Source organism: Cervus elaphus, chromosome 6 (assembly GCF_910594005.1).
Source record: "Cervus elaphus chromosome 6, mCerEla1.1, whole genome shotgun sequence".
Classification (NCBI taxonomy): domain Eukaryota; kingdom Metazoa; phylum Chordata; class Mammalia; order Artiodactyla; family Cervidae; genus Cervus; species Cervus elaphus.
The window spans coordinates 6,238,885-6,254,707 of NC_057820.1; the positions used below are offsets into that span (position 1 = coordinate 6,238,885).

A 15,823-nucleotide genomic window follows, 5' to 3' on the forward strand; every position below is an offset into this window, starting at 1 on the left:
AATAGCTGGGGAAACAATGGAAACAGTGACAGACTTTATTTTCTTGGGCTCCAAAATCACTGCAGATGGTGAATGCAGTCATGAAATTAGAAGATGCTTGCTCCTTGGAAGAAAAGCTATGACCAACCTAGGCAGCATATTAAAAACCAGAGACATCACTTTGCTGACAAAGGTCCATCCTGTCAAAGCTATGGATTTTCCAGTGGTCATGTATGGACATGAGAGTTGGACCATAAAGAAAGCTGAGCAGCGAAGAATTGATGCTTTTGAACTGTGGTGTTGGAGAAGACTCTTGAGAGTCCCTTGGACTGCAAGGAGATTCAACCAGTCCATCCTAAAGGAAATCAGTCCTGGGTGTTCATTGGAAGGACTGATGCTGAAGCTGAAACTCCAAAACTTTGGCGCCCTGATGAGAAGAGCTGACTCATTTGAAAAGACCCTGATGCTGGGAAAGATTGAGAGCAGGAGGAGAAGGGGATGACAGAGGATGAGATGGTTGGATGGCATCACCAACTCAATGGACATGGGTTTGGGTAGACTCCGGGAGTTGGTGATGGACCAACTCATCCCACAGGGAGGCCTGTCGTGCTGAGGTTCATGAGGTTGCAAAGAGTCGGACACGACTGAGCGACTGAACTACTGAGCTACTTGTCAAGATGAGTGTTGTCTAAGCTAAGGTAGATGGATCTGTCATAGACAGAGCCTGCACGAGGTACTTTTTTATTTTACATGGCTTGTGTAGCTTCAAACATCAAAAAACTCATGGAGAAATCACACATATACAGACGCACACATAAGGAGCCAAAAACAAAACCCACCCACTTTGTAACTTGGTAGTATAACCAAGGGATTGTTCTTGCTCTTGCTACCACAATTGTTTTATTATTATTATTATTATTTTAATGGATATTTGGCTGCATCTAGAATTCTTGGTTGACAACTTTTGTTTGTGTTTTTTCAGATCTATGAATCCCGTCATTCATTACACTGTCCTCTAGCCTCCATAGTTTCTTCTGGGAAGTTACATTATTTGTAATAGTCTTGTTTCCGTATATAATAAGCATTTTCTCTTGTTATTTTCAAGACTTTCTATACTGTAGTTTTTTAGTTGTTAATTTTTTTTGGCTAGGCCACACGGCATGTGGGATCTTAGTTCCCTGACCAAGGATCAAACCCTGCCCCCTGCTTTAGTATCACCGAGTCTTAACCACTGAACCACCAAGACGTCCGGCTGCTGCATTTCTTAATTTCCATCATCACATGAAGTTTAAAGTAAATCCCCAGTTGAGAAGACATTGTAAGGTCTGGGAGCTGAGCACAGAGAGGCTGCCGGTCTACCCAGGAAGACCCATGGAGTTGGATTCTGAGAAACAGTCTTCTACCATGAAAGTAACTTCCTTATCCACGTTTATATATTTCCTTCACACTGCTGTATCTTCAGACGCAACTACTATGTTATGGAAAAGAACATGGAAAGACAGTAAGAAATGAATCCAGGGCAGGAAGAAAGGTGACCAGACTGCCCTCTGAGTCCAGGGCAGGGAGATCTCACTTGCCTCCTGGAATGGTCCAGTCCTGTGCTCAGAGCCTTTCGGGTCCCATCTCAGTAGATCCTCCCTCAGCTCTGGAGGGGCAGGGAGGTCACTATTGTCCACACTGACGCCTCATGGAGGGCGGGTGAATACAGTGGTTTCTCAAGCAAGGAGTCTGATTCCCTTCTATCATGATCAGAGCACCTGGCACCCTGTAGGCACTTCATACGGTGGTTTGAGTGCTGAGTGACCCGAAGAGCGGGTCAGGTTTAAGTCAGCAGGATTCTTGCAGCAAATGGAACCTGCTGCCCTTATGGTATGGATCATTTTATAGCTTGCTTTGAGCTGTGCCTGCCTTCCCAAGAGCTGAGAAGCATGTAAACACGGTGGGGAGTGTTAGGCGAGACTGTCCATTTAGACGGTCCACCATGACCGACACCAGCTCTGATGCTTTCCAAATGGACCATGAGGTGAAGTGAAGGGAAAGTTGCTCAGTCCTGTCTGACTCTTTGCGACCCCAGGGACTGTAGTGCATGGAATTCTCCAGGCCAGCATACTGGAGTGGGTAGCCTTTCCCTTCTCCAAGGGGTTTTCGCAACCCAGGGATCGAACCCAACCTGGGCAGCTACAATCCATGGGGTCACAGAGTCAGACACGACTGAGCGACTTTCTCCTCACTTCCCTTCACGGTCCATTTGGGAAGCATCAGAGCTGGTGTCGGTCATGGTGGGCAGTCTGCAGTGAGCGCCCCGCCTAGACCGAGGTCTCGGTTTGCGTGTTCTCCGGGGCTCTGTGCCGCCCACCTGCTAACGGCTAATACTCAGCAGGTGATACGGGGAGCTGGTCACAGATTCAGGGGTCCCATCGGACCTGCGGGGTGGAAGCAACACTCTTTCTGGTGAAGAAGTATTGTGTTTGGGCGGCATCCACCCCACAGATGGTTTTGGAGCCCTGGGACTTGCTGCTGGGTTGGGTCACAGCCTTGCAGCATGGGGGCCGGAGGACCCAGGTGACATCTGAAACTCGAGAGCAAGGAGAGGCTTAAGAGGTCCCCGTGATGGGTCAGTAGCAGGTTTGAGAAGGAGGAAAACTTACTTTCAAGGCCTGTCTTGAGGGGCTGAAAGATGAGCAGATCTCTGCATTCCCCCACCCAACCTGAGTCTTCCAAGTTAATGTGGGGCTTGACTGGGTGCTGTGGTGCACACCATCCAGATGGTCTCAGCTCACATTACTCTCTGCAGGCCGCGTCCTTGAACCGGCTCCTAGTGTGGACTGGGTGGGCAGAAAGGACGTTGTGAGCAGAGAGGGGGGAGCCTCTGAGTGCCTGGGTCCAGCTCGCAGGCCAACCGCGGTCACATCCTCTCTGTGACCTCCTTCCGTGTGAGGACACAGGCGATCCGGAGGCTTGAGGTGGTTTGCACCAGAAGCCTTTCACAGGCCGGTCAGGAAAGACAAAGACAAAAGGACCGGGTGCAGTAGAGTGAGTGTGACGCTTGGGGACCACCCGGGGAGGGGGGGGGTGGGGCCCCAGTTCTCGCACGTGTTATCTGAGATGGATGGTAGCGGATTCAGAGTTCTCACCAGCAATGAAGCTATTAGTTCTGAGATAGAGTTTCTTTGCCTGGAGGCTTCCAGGCTTCTGGAGGAGTTAAGAGCCACAAGATCGGTCCCTGGCCTGTCAAGGAAAGATGCTTGCGTCACGTTGGGCAGGCAGTTCTCATGTTCGCTTACCCTGATGAAGAGCCACTTAATTAAGAGATACACAGGGAAGCTGAGGGGAGCGTGGATATTGTGGTCCTGAGCGTGAAGGATGCTCATTCTGTGTGCTTGTGGCTAGGGACACTGAGAAGGATGGGACGATAAGAAAGGGAATAGAGGCCTTGGGACTTTGCTGGGAGAGGGTGAACCCCAGGGTGAAGGTAAGCAGGGGTCCCGCCACCTCTGGGCCTGTGCTGTCCAGGGCAGAAGTCCCTCACCGCGTGTGGCCACAAAGCACTTGAACTGTAGCTTGTCTGAATCGCAATGCACTGAAGGGATCCAAGGACTCTTGAGGGTCCCTTGGCCTGCAAGGAGATCCAACCAGTCCATCCTAAAGGAGGTCAGATTGAACGCAGGAGAAGGGGATGACAGAGGATGAGATGGTTGGATGGCATCACTGACTCAATGGACATGAGTGTGAGTAAACTCCGGGAGTTGGTGATGGACAGGAAAGCCTGGCATGCTACAGTCCATGGGGTCGCAAAGAATCGGACACGACTGAGCGACTGAACTGAACCGAAGGGATCCGCACTATCTTCTGAACTCCTGGTATGAAAATAAGACTGTAAAAGAGCTCATTCATATTTGTGTGTGCTCAGCCACTCAGTCGTGTCCAACTCTTTTGCAACCCCGTGGACTGTAACTCAGCAGTTTCCTCTGTCTGTGGAATTTTCTGAGCAAGAATATTGGAGTGGGTTGCTATTTCCTCCTTCAGGGGGGGTCTTCCTGACCCAGGGATCAAACCCGGGTCTCCTGCATTGGCAGGCGGGTTCTTTATCTCTGAAACAGCTGGAAAGCCCCTCCAGATTCGTATTTATATTGTTACCATATTGAAAAGACCCTGATGCTGGGAAAGATTGAGGGCAAGAGGAGAAGGGAGTGACAGAGAGTGAGATGGTTGGATGGCATCACTAACTCAGCGGACATGAGTTTGGGCAAACTCAGGGAAGCCTGGCATGCTGCAGTCCACGGGGTCTCAAAGAGTCGGACACAGCTTAGCAACTGAACAGCAACAACATTGAAGTGATACTGTTTTGCATATACTTGGAGTAAGTAAAATATTAAAGTTAATCTTAAAAAATGTTTAAAAATATTTGTATAACCTTGGCATGGTAGAAATTTTTTGGGGGACTGGACTGCAAGGCATGTGAGATCTTAGTTCCCCAACCAGGGATCAAACCTCAGTCCCTGCATTGGACGTGTGGAGTCTTAACCACTGGATTGCCTGGGAAGTCCCTAAAATTAATCTTAAATTAATTACCTTTTTAAATGGAGCTCCTCGGAAATCTGAAATTACCTACGTGGCTCTTGGCGTGTTTCTGTAACATGGTGCTGCTTTAAACCACAGGAACAGAGATGTCTGTGCTCAGAGTCTTGAGACGGGTTTTTGGCCAGCACAACAGAGTGAGGCCTCTGCTTGAGCAACACTTGTCAGGTGTGTGCAGGTGAAACAAAGAGATTGGTTCAAGGCCGGAGGATACCTGTGGCCTTCTGGCCCCGGGTTGCCCCTGTGGGACCTTGGAGAAGCTCTAGGGTTCCCCGGGCCCCTGCCAGCCTGAAAATCCCTGTTCCTGCATCACATGTGTCTGCTCCACGCATCTGGGAAGCGGTTTTCCAGAAGGAAAACCCTCACATGTCCTGTGGGCACGTGACTTGCTTTGTTTCCTGGCCTGTACATTTGAACATCTTTGGTTTAAAACAGGCTTCACCCTGGGGTTGCCTTTGCCCCCCTGTTAGTGCACTTTGGAAGCGATCGTGCAGGATCCAGAACATCCCAGATGCTCACTCTTGGGGCAGGAGACAGTGGGCAGTGTGGGATGGGCCCCCACCAGAGGAAGGGAGACCTGGGCTGGGGTCACAGATTTTAGACATCATCCTCCCTATCAGCGCATCGTGGGTGCTCAGCCACTCAGTCGTGTCCGACTTTTTGTGACCCCATGCACTGCAGCCCCCCAGGCTCCTGTGTCCATGGAATTTTCCAGGCAGGAATCCTGGAGTGGGTTGCCATTTCCTCCTCCAGGGAATCTTCCCAACCGAGGGATGGAACCCACTTCTCCTGCATTGGCAGGTGGATTCTTTACCACTGAGCCACCTGCCGTCTGCTGCGCTATGTCATTACTAGATGGGTGGATTGGGATACAGCGTAGCTCCAGACCTACATGAGCGTTTTTAAATGCTCCAAATGATCATGTCCAGAAACATCCAACTTTGCTTACTGTTTCCGGATTTTCATGCACTGCTTGGAGGTGGGGAGGGACATTTCATGCTGAGAGCTCTTGGTAGTGGACTTCCCTGGAGGTCCAATGGTTGAGACTGAGGTGTGGGTTCGATCCCTGGCCAGGGAGCTAAGATCCAACATACCTCTGGGCCAAAAAAACCACAACATATAAACAGAAGCAATATTGTAACAAATTCAATAAAGACTAGAAATGGTCCACATCAAAAAAAAAAAAATCTTAATAAAAGAGCTCTTGGATTAGGTTAATTGTAAATTCCTTTGATTTGTAAAATATCATGTAAATGTGGGATTATTAAAGACTAAATTACATCTGTGTTTCCAAGTAAGAATTCGCAGTTTCATGGGCTGTGGGACAAAAACCTCTAGGGATACATGGAGTCACAGTTCACTAAGGAAATCTGATGTCACTAACCTGCGTGCAACTGTTACTGCATTTTCCAACTAAAAACAGAAAATCACATTTACAGTTTAGATCTTCATTCTTTCCTAAGGCTGGTTGCTGTCTGTCCAATTTGGATTACATAAATTAACCGGCAAAATTCAAGCACTCCGGTCACATTAAAACTTTAAACCTTGCAATTCAGTGTCCTGTCAACGTGTTCATATAGACAAGGGTTGGCAGGCTTGTTTTGTGAAGGGCAAGGCAGTAAAGATTTGAGGCTTTGAGGACCATATGGTTTCTGTTGCTCAGCTCTTGCAGTTTGTATGACTGAGCAACCAGAGTCAACATATGGGTGTGGCCGCATTGGAAATTTAAAAAGAAATAATTAAACTTGATTTATTGACAAAAAAGAATTGGTGACTTCAGTGTAACATTTTATCAGTGAGTATTAAGTAGGTGCATGTAGTTTGCTGGTAAATATGAAGGCGTCTTGTGAAAAGCTGAAAACTCTTAAAAATGGCAACCCTCCAGTTCTGCCAACTAGCAAAACTTTAGGTCAAAAATATCTGCCCTCCATTCTTTGATTGATTAGAGCCTCATTAGCTCAATTATTTACCTACTTTAAGAAAGAGAAATAAAAGTATATTATGTCGCAGTTCAATAATTTGTGAGCACATATTTTCTAAATAACCTTTTTATATTTTTACTGAAAAAGTAATCTTGCTATTGTTTTGTGGCTTTTTTTCCCCCCAGATATTTTAAGAAATATTATACAGAAGAAGTTTGACCCCTCAAAGGAGTATGATAAGGTAATTTTGGATTGATGTCTTTGTTATCAGAAAATGAGTATGAGCAAAATAATGGCTGACTTGAAAGTTAATTTTAAATAACCAGTTATCTGTGAATTTAGCTAATATTTTGACTTAGAAGTTTTATGGAATATTGAAACACCTTTTAAATCCCATTTGAACTACAGAAATTTCAAAGGTGGCATTTACAGAAATATGCACCTTTTAAGCTGTATTTTATTGAAAATCTAAAAGTTCCTTTAATGAAGTCTTACGCTATTTTTTTTTTTTAAGCAAGGGAGGAGACCTCTAACAAGTGGAGTGGTTTGAACATCCCTAGAAGCAGGGATGCATACTTGTAACACATGCATGCACACGTGTAGAGGAGAAAGAGTGAATTCTGACCAGAGCGCTTCCACGAGGAGGTGACTCTGGTAAAGCTGAGAAGGGCTGGAGTGGGTGGGAGGTGGCTTTGGGGGGGGGGGGCCCAGGCTGCGGGTGTGAGAGGAGGAAGCCCACAGATGGAGCCAGTGGATGAGGGGAGAGGAAGGCCGGGTGAGCTGGGGCCAGGGCAAGGCAGGGCCTGGAAGGCCCCGCTCAGGTGAGCGGCCAGTATTGTCAGAAGGTACCCAGGCACCTTCACGCCTCTGCTTAGCTCCAAGGTTAGCGTTAGGGTTAGGGTGCTGTGAATTCACCGTTTGCATCCACGAGATTAACTGCCTTCAAGAGACAAATGTGTTCTTTCGATTCTGGCTTATGATGAATGCCAGCTGCCAGTAAAACAAACAGGCAAATGTTTGTTGCCATGAATGTTAGGATAATAAAGATTAGTTGAATCTGGTTGTCAAGCTATTAGTCCTGCAGGGTCAGACTGCCCATTCCAACCTTTCCTGGTATGAAGGTGGTTGTCAAGACAACAATCAAAGGGACCAGCAGGACTTTTATTTATTTAATGGCCAGCATGACAGATGTGAATGAACGTGTCCCCGGTGGGTGTGAGGGCCCTGCACCAGGAGGGCAGTTAGCCCTCCTTGCCTGACAGTGGGAACAACGGCTGCATATTCTCAATTTGCAGTAAAATGACAGTCAAGGCAAAACTGAATGTAAAAGCCGAGAGGAAAGCCTCATTTCATGGCCGTTTATGTGTGTAAAAGGAAATGAGCCATTTACTCCCTGGTGCCTGCAGCCTGCCCTAATACCTCAGAAAGCATCTTTATTCTTCAGTTCCACTGGCTTCATTTATATCTTCCAGACATGATGCCCCGTGTCTGCCTGCCTCCCTGGGCAGAATAAAATGACTGTTGCTCTCATATTTATGTTAAAAATTTGCATGCAATTAGCAGCCCAGCCGGAGTGCCTGTTAGCCCTGCAGAGGCATGGGAGGGGGTGAGCGGCCGAGCTTCATCTGGGCCAGGCCTGGGGGTCTAGGGCCTTGGACCCTGAGGTGACTCTGAGCAGCCTGTTGAGTATGAGCTGACGTTGGCTGCCACCATCCCTGGACGAGTCCTCTGTGGTTGGCTTGATATTAGACCTGGAGTTCCTGTAGACTTGGGGGCCCCCTCGTTCCTGATTTCCTCTCCACCTCAGGCATCTTTACAAATAGATAAACACTGCTGGGGTGGAGAAAGGAGACAGAACTGGGCCCTTGTGAATGAATGGACTCCTACCCTAAGCGTGGAACTGGGTCACGTTTCCCAGTTATCCAGGGAGAAGGATTTGGTTAAACAAAGACACCCAGGAGGTCAGGGCGCCTTGGGAGGGGAGCTTTCTAATTGGCCTTAGTCAGGTAAATGCTGTCCTGAAGCAGAGCCTGAGTCAAGGACTTCAGGGCGAGTCGCTTATTTGGGAAGTTCCGGGAACCCTGGCTGGGGAGTGGGAGGTGAAACTGGAGGGAGGGCAGCCTACAGCGGGTGTGTCATTCCACCACCCACCACAGGGGGCGACAGAGGTCCGTCCCGTAGAGCAGCTGCCCTGGCTGGACCCGGTGGACTAGCCCACCGGAAGGGGCGGGGGCTGCGCGCTCCCTGCCCGGAGACTGAAGAGGCACCCTAAGGGCCGCTCCGGGCAGGGGGCGGTATTAATCCCTGAGCACTCTGACCTTCCACGGTTCTGGAAGATGCCTTCGAGCACGAGTACCAGCAGTAAGAAGTCTGGGGAGGCACACGGAGATGGCTAAAGGTCTCGGGACTCGGGTGGACTCCACAGCATCCTCTATGCTGGCCATGCCCACTGGGTGTATACGCAGTCACACAGGGACCCTCTGTCCAGCTGAACGGCCCTTGGGAGTCCTTCAGCTGTGCATGTCCTGAGCTCGTTTCATCTCCTGGTGAGCCCACAGTAGCCGGGGCAGCTGAGTTGGTGATTTCTAGACGGGCTCTTTCAGGGAACTTCATCCCTTGGGAATTTGGAAGCTGTCAATAGGTGTAGAACTTGTGTTCCAAGGGGTAGCCTTGACTCTGGATGGAAATATGACTCCTTCCCATGGAACTGCCTCTTCCTTCCACCTCAGCTGAACATGCAAAGTAGTACTTGAAGATCTGTGGTCTCTAAAGCACTTTTTCTTCCTTTGTTTAATGTATTCACTTAATGAGTATTTACAGAGTGCACACTAGAAGCAATGCATAATAGGAGGACAAGCATGTGAAAGTAATGTCTTTACTCCAAGAATTTGCAGTTGGTGAAAAGGAGGTCGTGGGGTTAGACTTGTGTATGCTTGGACATTGTGAGTTGAATTGTGTCCAAAACTCATACGCTGAAGTGCTAATCCCCTGTGGCTCAGAATGGGATTGTATTTAGAGGTAAGGTCTTTAAAGGGGTGATTAAGTCAAAATGGGGTCATTCAGGTGGGTGTTAATCTAGTCTGACTGGTCTCCTTCTAAGAAGAGATTAGGATGCAAAGTCTCTGTGGAGACAGGAAGAAGATGGCCATCTGCAAGCCAAGGAGAGCGGCATTATAAGAAACTAACCCCGCCCACACCTTGACTTTAGACTTTCCAGCCTCCAGAACTATGAGAAAATAAATTTCTGTTCTTCAAGCCACCCAGCCCTGGTATTTGGTTATAGCAGCCCTAGCTGACTGGTGCAGTAGACACCTGGAAGACAAGATGGAGAGGGATACACATGCCATGAGAAGTTCAGATCCAGGGCGGTGAACGTGCTGAGGATGGAAAGTTTACTGGCACTTGAGGAAATCAAGAAAGCCCCCAGAGTGGTGCTGGCGTGTAAGGGACTTTACAGTGGCATCCTAAGGTGACTCATTGGGAAGAGTGGCTTCCATTCGAGTATCTTGAGCTGTGAGCACAGAGGGTGAGAGCCCCTGAGCTGCACCTTTTACCTATGAAACCATGAAAGATTACTGTGTGCAATTCCCCCGGCAAGAAATGGTCAGGCATAAGTGGAAGACCTGGATCGGAAGACAATTTGGAGTTATGGAGCCGTGAGGAAATCTGAGGACCAGACAGATGAAGCTATAGAAATCTGAGAAACAACTTGAATAACCCTCTTTTTTTTTTTTTTTCTTTACTTGTGTTTAGGTTTTTATTCTTTATTTAATGAATTTATTTTTATTGAAGGATAATTGCTTTACAGAATTTTGCTGTTTTCTGTCAAACCTCAACATGAATCAGCCATAGGTATACGTAAATCCCCTCCCTTTTGAAACTCACTCCCAAATGTTTGCTAGCATTTGCATAGTACGGGCTCCATGGCCGGCACCCGAGAACGTGCTTTGCAAATAGTAACTCTTAGTGTTCACAGGAGTAGACTACCCGCAGCAGAGGTGTTTAGGTCGCAATTAAATGCATTCATCCATTCCGTCCTGAGCTTTTGGCACGCAGGGCGTGAGCCAAGCCCTGGGCTTGTGATGCAAAATGAGCTATGCAAAGCAACCCTGATGTGGAAGAATACATTTCCCCTGGGGACCAGGGGGTGTGGGCCAGCCCTTCCACAGACTCTCCACCTGCTGGCTGGCTGTAAACAAGGGAAACAGTGCAGCATCACTTGTCTCACTGCTCACTTGGGGTTTCTGCAGGGAGAACCTCTCAGCCTAGCTCGTCAGAGCGGTGCCTGCTCAGTTAAAGGACAAGCTTCCTGTCTTCAAGGAGTGCACGGCATCAGATAATTTAGGTGGTGACTTAGGATCACCTCGCACTGATGATGCATAAGTGTCACCCACACCTTTAAAACTTTTCAGGGGATGTTCTCCCCAGCCTCCTGCCCCCCTCCCACCTGCCATCTTTTATATTCTGAGCATCAGTGTCGGCAGGACTTCGAGTCTCCTTGCGATGAATTCCTGAAGCGGTTTTCGTGTGGCCTTGGTTCAGCTCCACTCCAGCCTCTTGATTGACGCTCCTCTAGACTCAGCTGGGCTGGATCCTCCTCATTCTTTTCATCCCTCAGTTACTACGCCTCACTGTCTTGGATGAGATGGTTGGATGGCATCACCAACTTGATGAGTTTCAGCAGGCTCTGGGAGTTGGTGATGGACAGGGAAGCCTGGCGTGTTGCAGCCCAAGGGGTCGCAAAGAATTGGACACGACTGAGCGACTGCACTGAACTGGTCTTGAAGCTTCCTCTGGGGTCAGGTGCAGGGCTTGGGACTGATTGCTAAGGCCTCAGTCCCGACCTCGCCGGAGCTAACTGTCCTGGGATACTGATTCGTCACTTTGTAAATGTCAGGTCATCAATCCAGATGGGTTTGTGACGTTTGCAACCCAGCCTCCGTGTTTGCAGAAGTGTAACAATGACTGTCCCCGCTTCATACACAAACTGCCTCCCTCTTTTTTAAAAAAAACGAGGGACAGTCTCATAACTTGAGCAGATTTCTCATCGTGGGAAGCTCATTACTTTGCCGGGGATTGGTCCTTGCCTGTCGCTGACAATCCCCCATCTCTGGACCACTGTTTAGGGATTGTTGGTCTTAGGCGATGTTGCTCCTTCTCTGTTCTCTCCATTAGCTTGTCTGACTGTGATCCGGCACCTCTCATAAGACAGGTCCCGGGCCGAGCACCTGGGAGAGACGGTGAGTGTGACGGTCACGGTCCTCACCCTCCTGGGCTGCAGGTCACATTGGAGCCATCACTCCACGCGACGGAAGGGCTGTAGTTCCTTGAAAGGGCAGGTGTAGTACTCCACAGCAGCACGAAGGAAGAATTCACAGCCAACCCAGACGTGGTCATCAGGACAGACTTCCTGGAGGAAGCAACATCCACACTCAGACTTGAGTGTCCTCAGGAGAAGAGTAATGGGAATAATGTTCAAGCAGGGGGAGCTCCAAGTGAGGAAGGGAGAGAGCACGGGCTTTCCAGGGACTCGAGTGGCCAAGAAGGGGGCCAGGAAGCCAGGAGTAAGTAAGATAGGCCCCCGTGGAAAAGTTTGAATTAAACCTGGTGGGACCCCGTGGCATGCTGCTAAGCAAGAGAATGACATCATCGGATTGTCATTTCAGAAAGGACACCTGGAAGGTGGAGCCTTGGGTTCTGGGGTTTAGGCAGCCCTGGACTCTGTTCTATGGGGACCACGTGGTTAGTGTGTTAAGCATTTGTAACTTTCCCTCTAATTCCCGGTCTGTAACTGATTAGCACACTGATGAAGAGCCTTTCAAGAAACCCAGCTGTAAACTCAAGTGGGGGCCCTAGAACTCGACTCTTCCCTGAAACGCTATTTTTCTCATAAATGCTCCTTCTCTCTCTTGATTCTCTCCGTGCGGAACGTTGATGTTCTCAGTGGCGGTTAATCGCTCCAGTAACGTTTTCTGTTTTCTTGATGCATGCTGCCCGTGCTTGCACAAACTCTGCGACGGCTCTGCCCTCCTCAGCCAGAAAACGTAGTCTTGACTCTGAAGGTAACGCCCTTGCTTGCTGTTTGACGTTGCTCTGTGTAAAGCCCGCTGTGACGCTTTTGCCAGAATTCCCAGTTCCCTGTCCTCTCCACTGATGGTTTTTAAGTTGTTTCATTTTTGTTTCTGCCATCGTCTTCATCCTCTCTTTCAGCTCTAGTACTCCAGGAAAGAATAAGAAACCATCTTGGCAAGATTAAAATTTCAATCTTCTCTTCAACACAACCCACAAAGCTGTCCGGAGATCTTGGTGTATCAGGACAATATTTAGGTCCTTGCCAGATCTTGGCCAGACTTCAGTCTAGACGTGAACTCTGGAAATGACATATCTTGTTCCAGATACTGTTCAACCCAGTATTTAGTCCTCCCTCGTGACTCAGATGGTAAAGAATCCGCCTACAATGCCGGGTTCAATTCCTGGGTTGGGAAGATCCTCTGGAGAAGATCCCCTGGAGAAGAATACCCACTCCAGTATTCTTCCCTGGAGAATCCCAAAGACAGAGGAGCCTGGTGGGCTATGGTCCATGGGGTCACAAAGAGTCGGATACCACTGAGTGACTTTCGCTTCACTTCACTTCATTGGAAAGCTTATATACAAAATATAAAGTTCTTATCTGGAACTAAAGATAGTGCATGTAAAACATTTCAATACACCTTCTCTCCTGGATTTGGGGTTCTCTGTCTCCTAGGATTCAGAAGGATTTTAAATTCCTTTAGAAGTAGTAACAATTTTTAAAAATAGTTACAATTTAGAATACTTGCTGAGAAATGGTAGCAGAATAAGTAAGAGTTCCGTGTGTCTAGAGCTGGTTTTTCAAGTGGCCAGTGATGTGAATCCTCAAGGGAGGGTTACAGACCAGCAAGTAATGACTCTGCATGGCCGTGGTGTCTGGTTTATTTTAAGGAGTATGTTTGATGAATGCATCAAAAATGCACTATTTTTCCTTTGTATCCTTTTAAGCTTATAGAATAAAGGATACCTAATTATATGGAATTAGGTAATATTCAAGTGCCGTGTACACCTAGTTCAATGCTCATAATAAGCATTTGCCCACAGAGTTAGCTAATATTGATTGAATGTTTGCTGTGTGCTGGGCACTTTGCTAGTTGTTTACACATTAGCTCATTTAATTATCTGTCCCTCTCAATCTGCTAACGACGTTAACCCTAATGTAACATTTCCTGCTTTAGAGAATTAAAAGCCTCCTCTGCCGGGATTCAGAGCAGGTTCTCAGACTCCCAAGTTCAGTGCTGTCTCACAAGGACATCACATTTACTTGTAGGAACAAGACATGGGTTTCGTTTTCCTTTGCTCCGCTTGGCTTCAGAATGTCTTGCTCTCTCGCTGCTCCGTAGTTCAAACTGCCAACCTGTAGCTTTTCTGCATTCTTTCACAATGTCTTCCTTTATGTCGGTGAGCACTAGCCTGCAGGGACTGGAACGAGAACAAGTTTTATCCTCCTGGTGCGTTAATTTTTACTAGGCTGGAATAAAGCCAGCTCTGTTTATGAAAACAGGTTTTGGTCATGTGATTGTGTCTAGAAATTGGGCTCGTTAGGAACCTAGAGATTTATGAGATGAAGGCTGCTGAGCCCCATCCCACCGGCCTGAAAGGGGCACGTATGGACCGTCTGCTTGTGCCAGGTACTTTCCTTGGCACCTTATCACTAATTGCATATGATCTACAATGTTCATGATGACCTTACAAGGTATGTATTTTTATTCTCAGTACCTGGGTGAGGAAACTATCATGTTTGATTTGGAGAGACTGAGACTTTTTCCCTTAAATTTAGGTATATTCCAGGTTCTTCTACAATGATGAATTTGTCATTAATTGATCCTATCCAAACTACTGTGAATCCTGAATAACTACTGCTGGTTCTGTCTTTCTGGTGAAAAACACCCTTGGTATGTGTGTGTGTTTAGTCGCTCAGTTGTGTCTGGCTCTGCGAGCCCATGGACGGTAGCCTTGCCAGGCCCGTCTGTCCACGGGACTCTTCCCAACAAGAATCTTGGAGTGAGTTGCCAATTCCCCCTCCAGGGGATTGGCCTTCCCACCCAGGGACTGAAGCTGTGTCTCCTGCATCTCCCGCATTGCAGGCAGATTCTTTACGGCCGAGCCACCGGGGCTTATTCATCATGCAAGGAGTTCTGGCAAAATTTATCATGCCATTTGAAAACAAAGTACCTTTGAAAGTGAAAGTGGAAGAATTAATCTCTCAGTCATATCCGACTCTTTGGGGTTGAAATTAAACAATTTGCAGCTTGACTTTGCATTTGGATATTTTCCTGGAAGTTGAAAGAAGGTCTTTTCCAGAACTGACTCACTGGATTCAGTGAGAAGAACTGACTCATTTGAAAAGACCCTGATGCTGGGAAAGATTGAAGGCAGGAGGAGAAGGGAACTGACAGAGGATGAGATGGTTGGATGGCATCATCGACTCAATGGACATAAGTTTACGTAGGCTCCGGGAGTTGGTGATGGACAGGGAAGCCTGGCATGCTGCAGTCCATGGGGTTGCAAAGAGTCGGACATGACTGAGCGACTGAACCGACTGACTGAAAGAAGGTAGCAACTGCTTGATCCCATATTCTGACAACTGAAATCTCTGCATCCTTTGTTTCAGGAAGGATCTTCAAAGTGGACACATACGCACACACACACATACCCCTGAGGCTTTAAGCCATGATGGCAAATAGGTTGAAAAGCATGAAATGTTTACACTGTGGAATGTTCTCTGTGTAACTGGTATCATAGTCTTTGCTGTTTCTTTTGTTTGACTTGCAGATTATCTACTATGAGATCGGGGTTATTATCTGTGCTGCCCTGGGATTGCTGTTTATTATTCTGATGCCTCTGGTGGGATTTTTCTTTTGTCTGTGTCGTTGCTGTAACAAGTGTGGTGGAGAAATGCACCAGCGTCAGAAGAAAAATGGTCCCTTCCTCAAGAAGTATTTTACAGTCTCCCTCCTGGTGATCTGTGTGTTCATGAGGCAAGTAGAACCTTGGACAACAGCTGAGTGGGTCTGAGGCTGATGAGCAATACTTGTGTTTACCTGTTAAGCACATGAGCTTGAACCACAAGAGAATACAGAAACAGGAAAAAGAAAAAAAAAAAAAGAAAACCAGAAAAGAGAACAAAGATGCTTGTCCCAAGCCTCACTATAAACAGAAGTTGGCAGTGTCATTGGACTGCTCTAGTTTAGGTGATAAGCCAACCTCGTGGTATTTTTTTCATTTTGAAGACATCTGAATAAAGTCGGGCCTGCAGAAAGCATTCGCCTTTC

The 15,823-nt window shown here is 47.6% G+C and overlaps 1 protein-coding gene across 9 annotated transcripts in view; it reads left to right on the top strand.

The window, feature by feature from the left end:
- PROM1 (prominin 1) overlaps nt 1–15,823 on the top strand; it is a 113,811-nt gene that overhangs the window by 38,447 nt on the left and 59,541 nt on the right. For 8 of the 9 annotated variants that reach the window (XM_043906137.1, XM_043906140.1, XM_043906141.1 and 5 more), the window contains exons 3-4: nt 6,665–6,720; nt 15,324–15,529. In XM_043906137.1, coding sequence (XP_043762072.1) covers nt 6,665–6,720; nt 15,324–15,529 — 262 coding nt within the window. Of the gene's footprint in view, nt 1–6,664; nt 6,721–12,453; nt 12,542–15,323; nt 15,530–15,823 lie in introns of those variants that run through there. The other variant, XM_043906143.1, reaches the window with a different exon arrangement.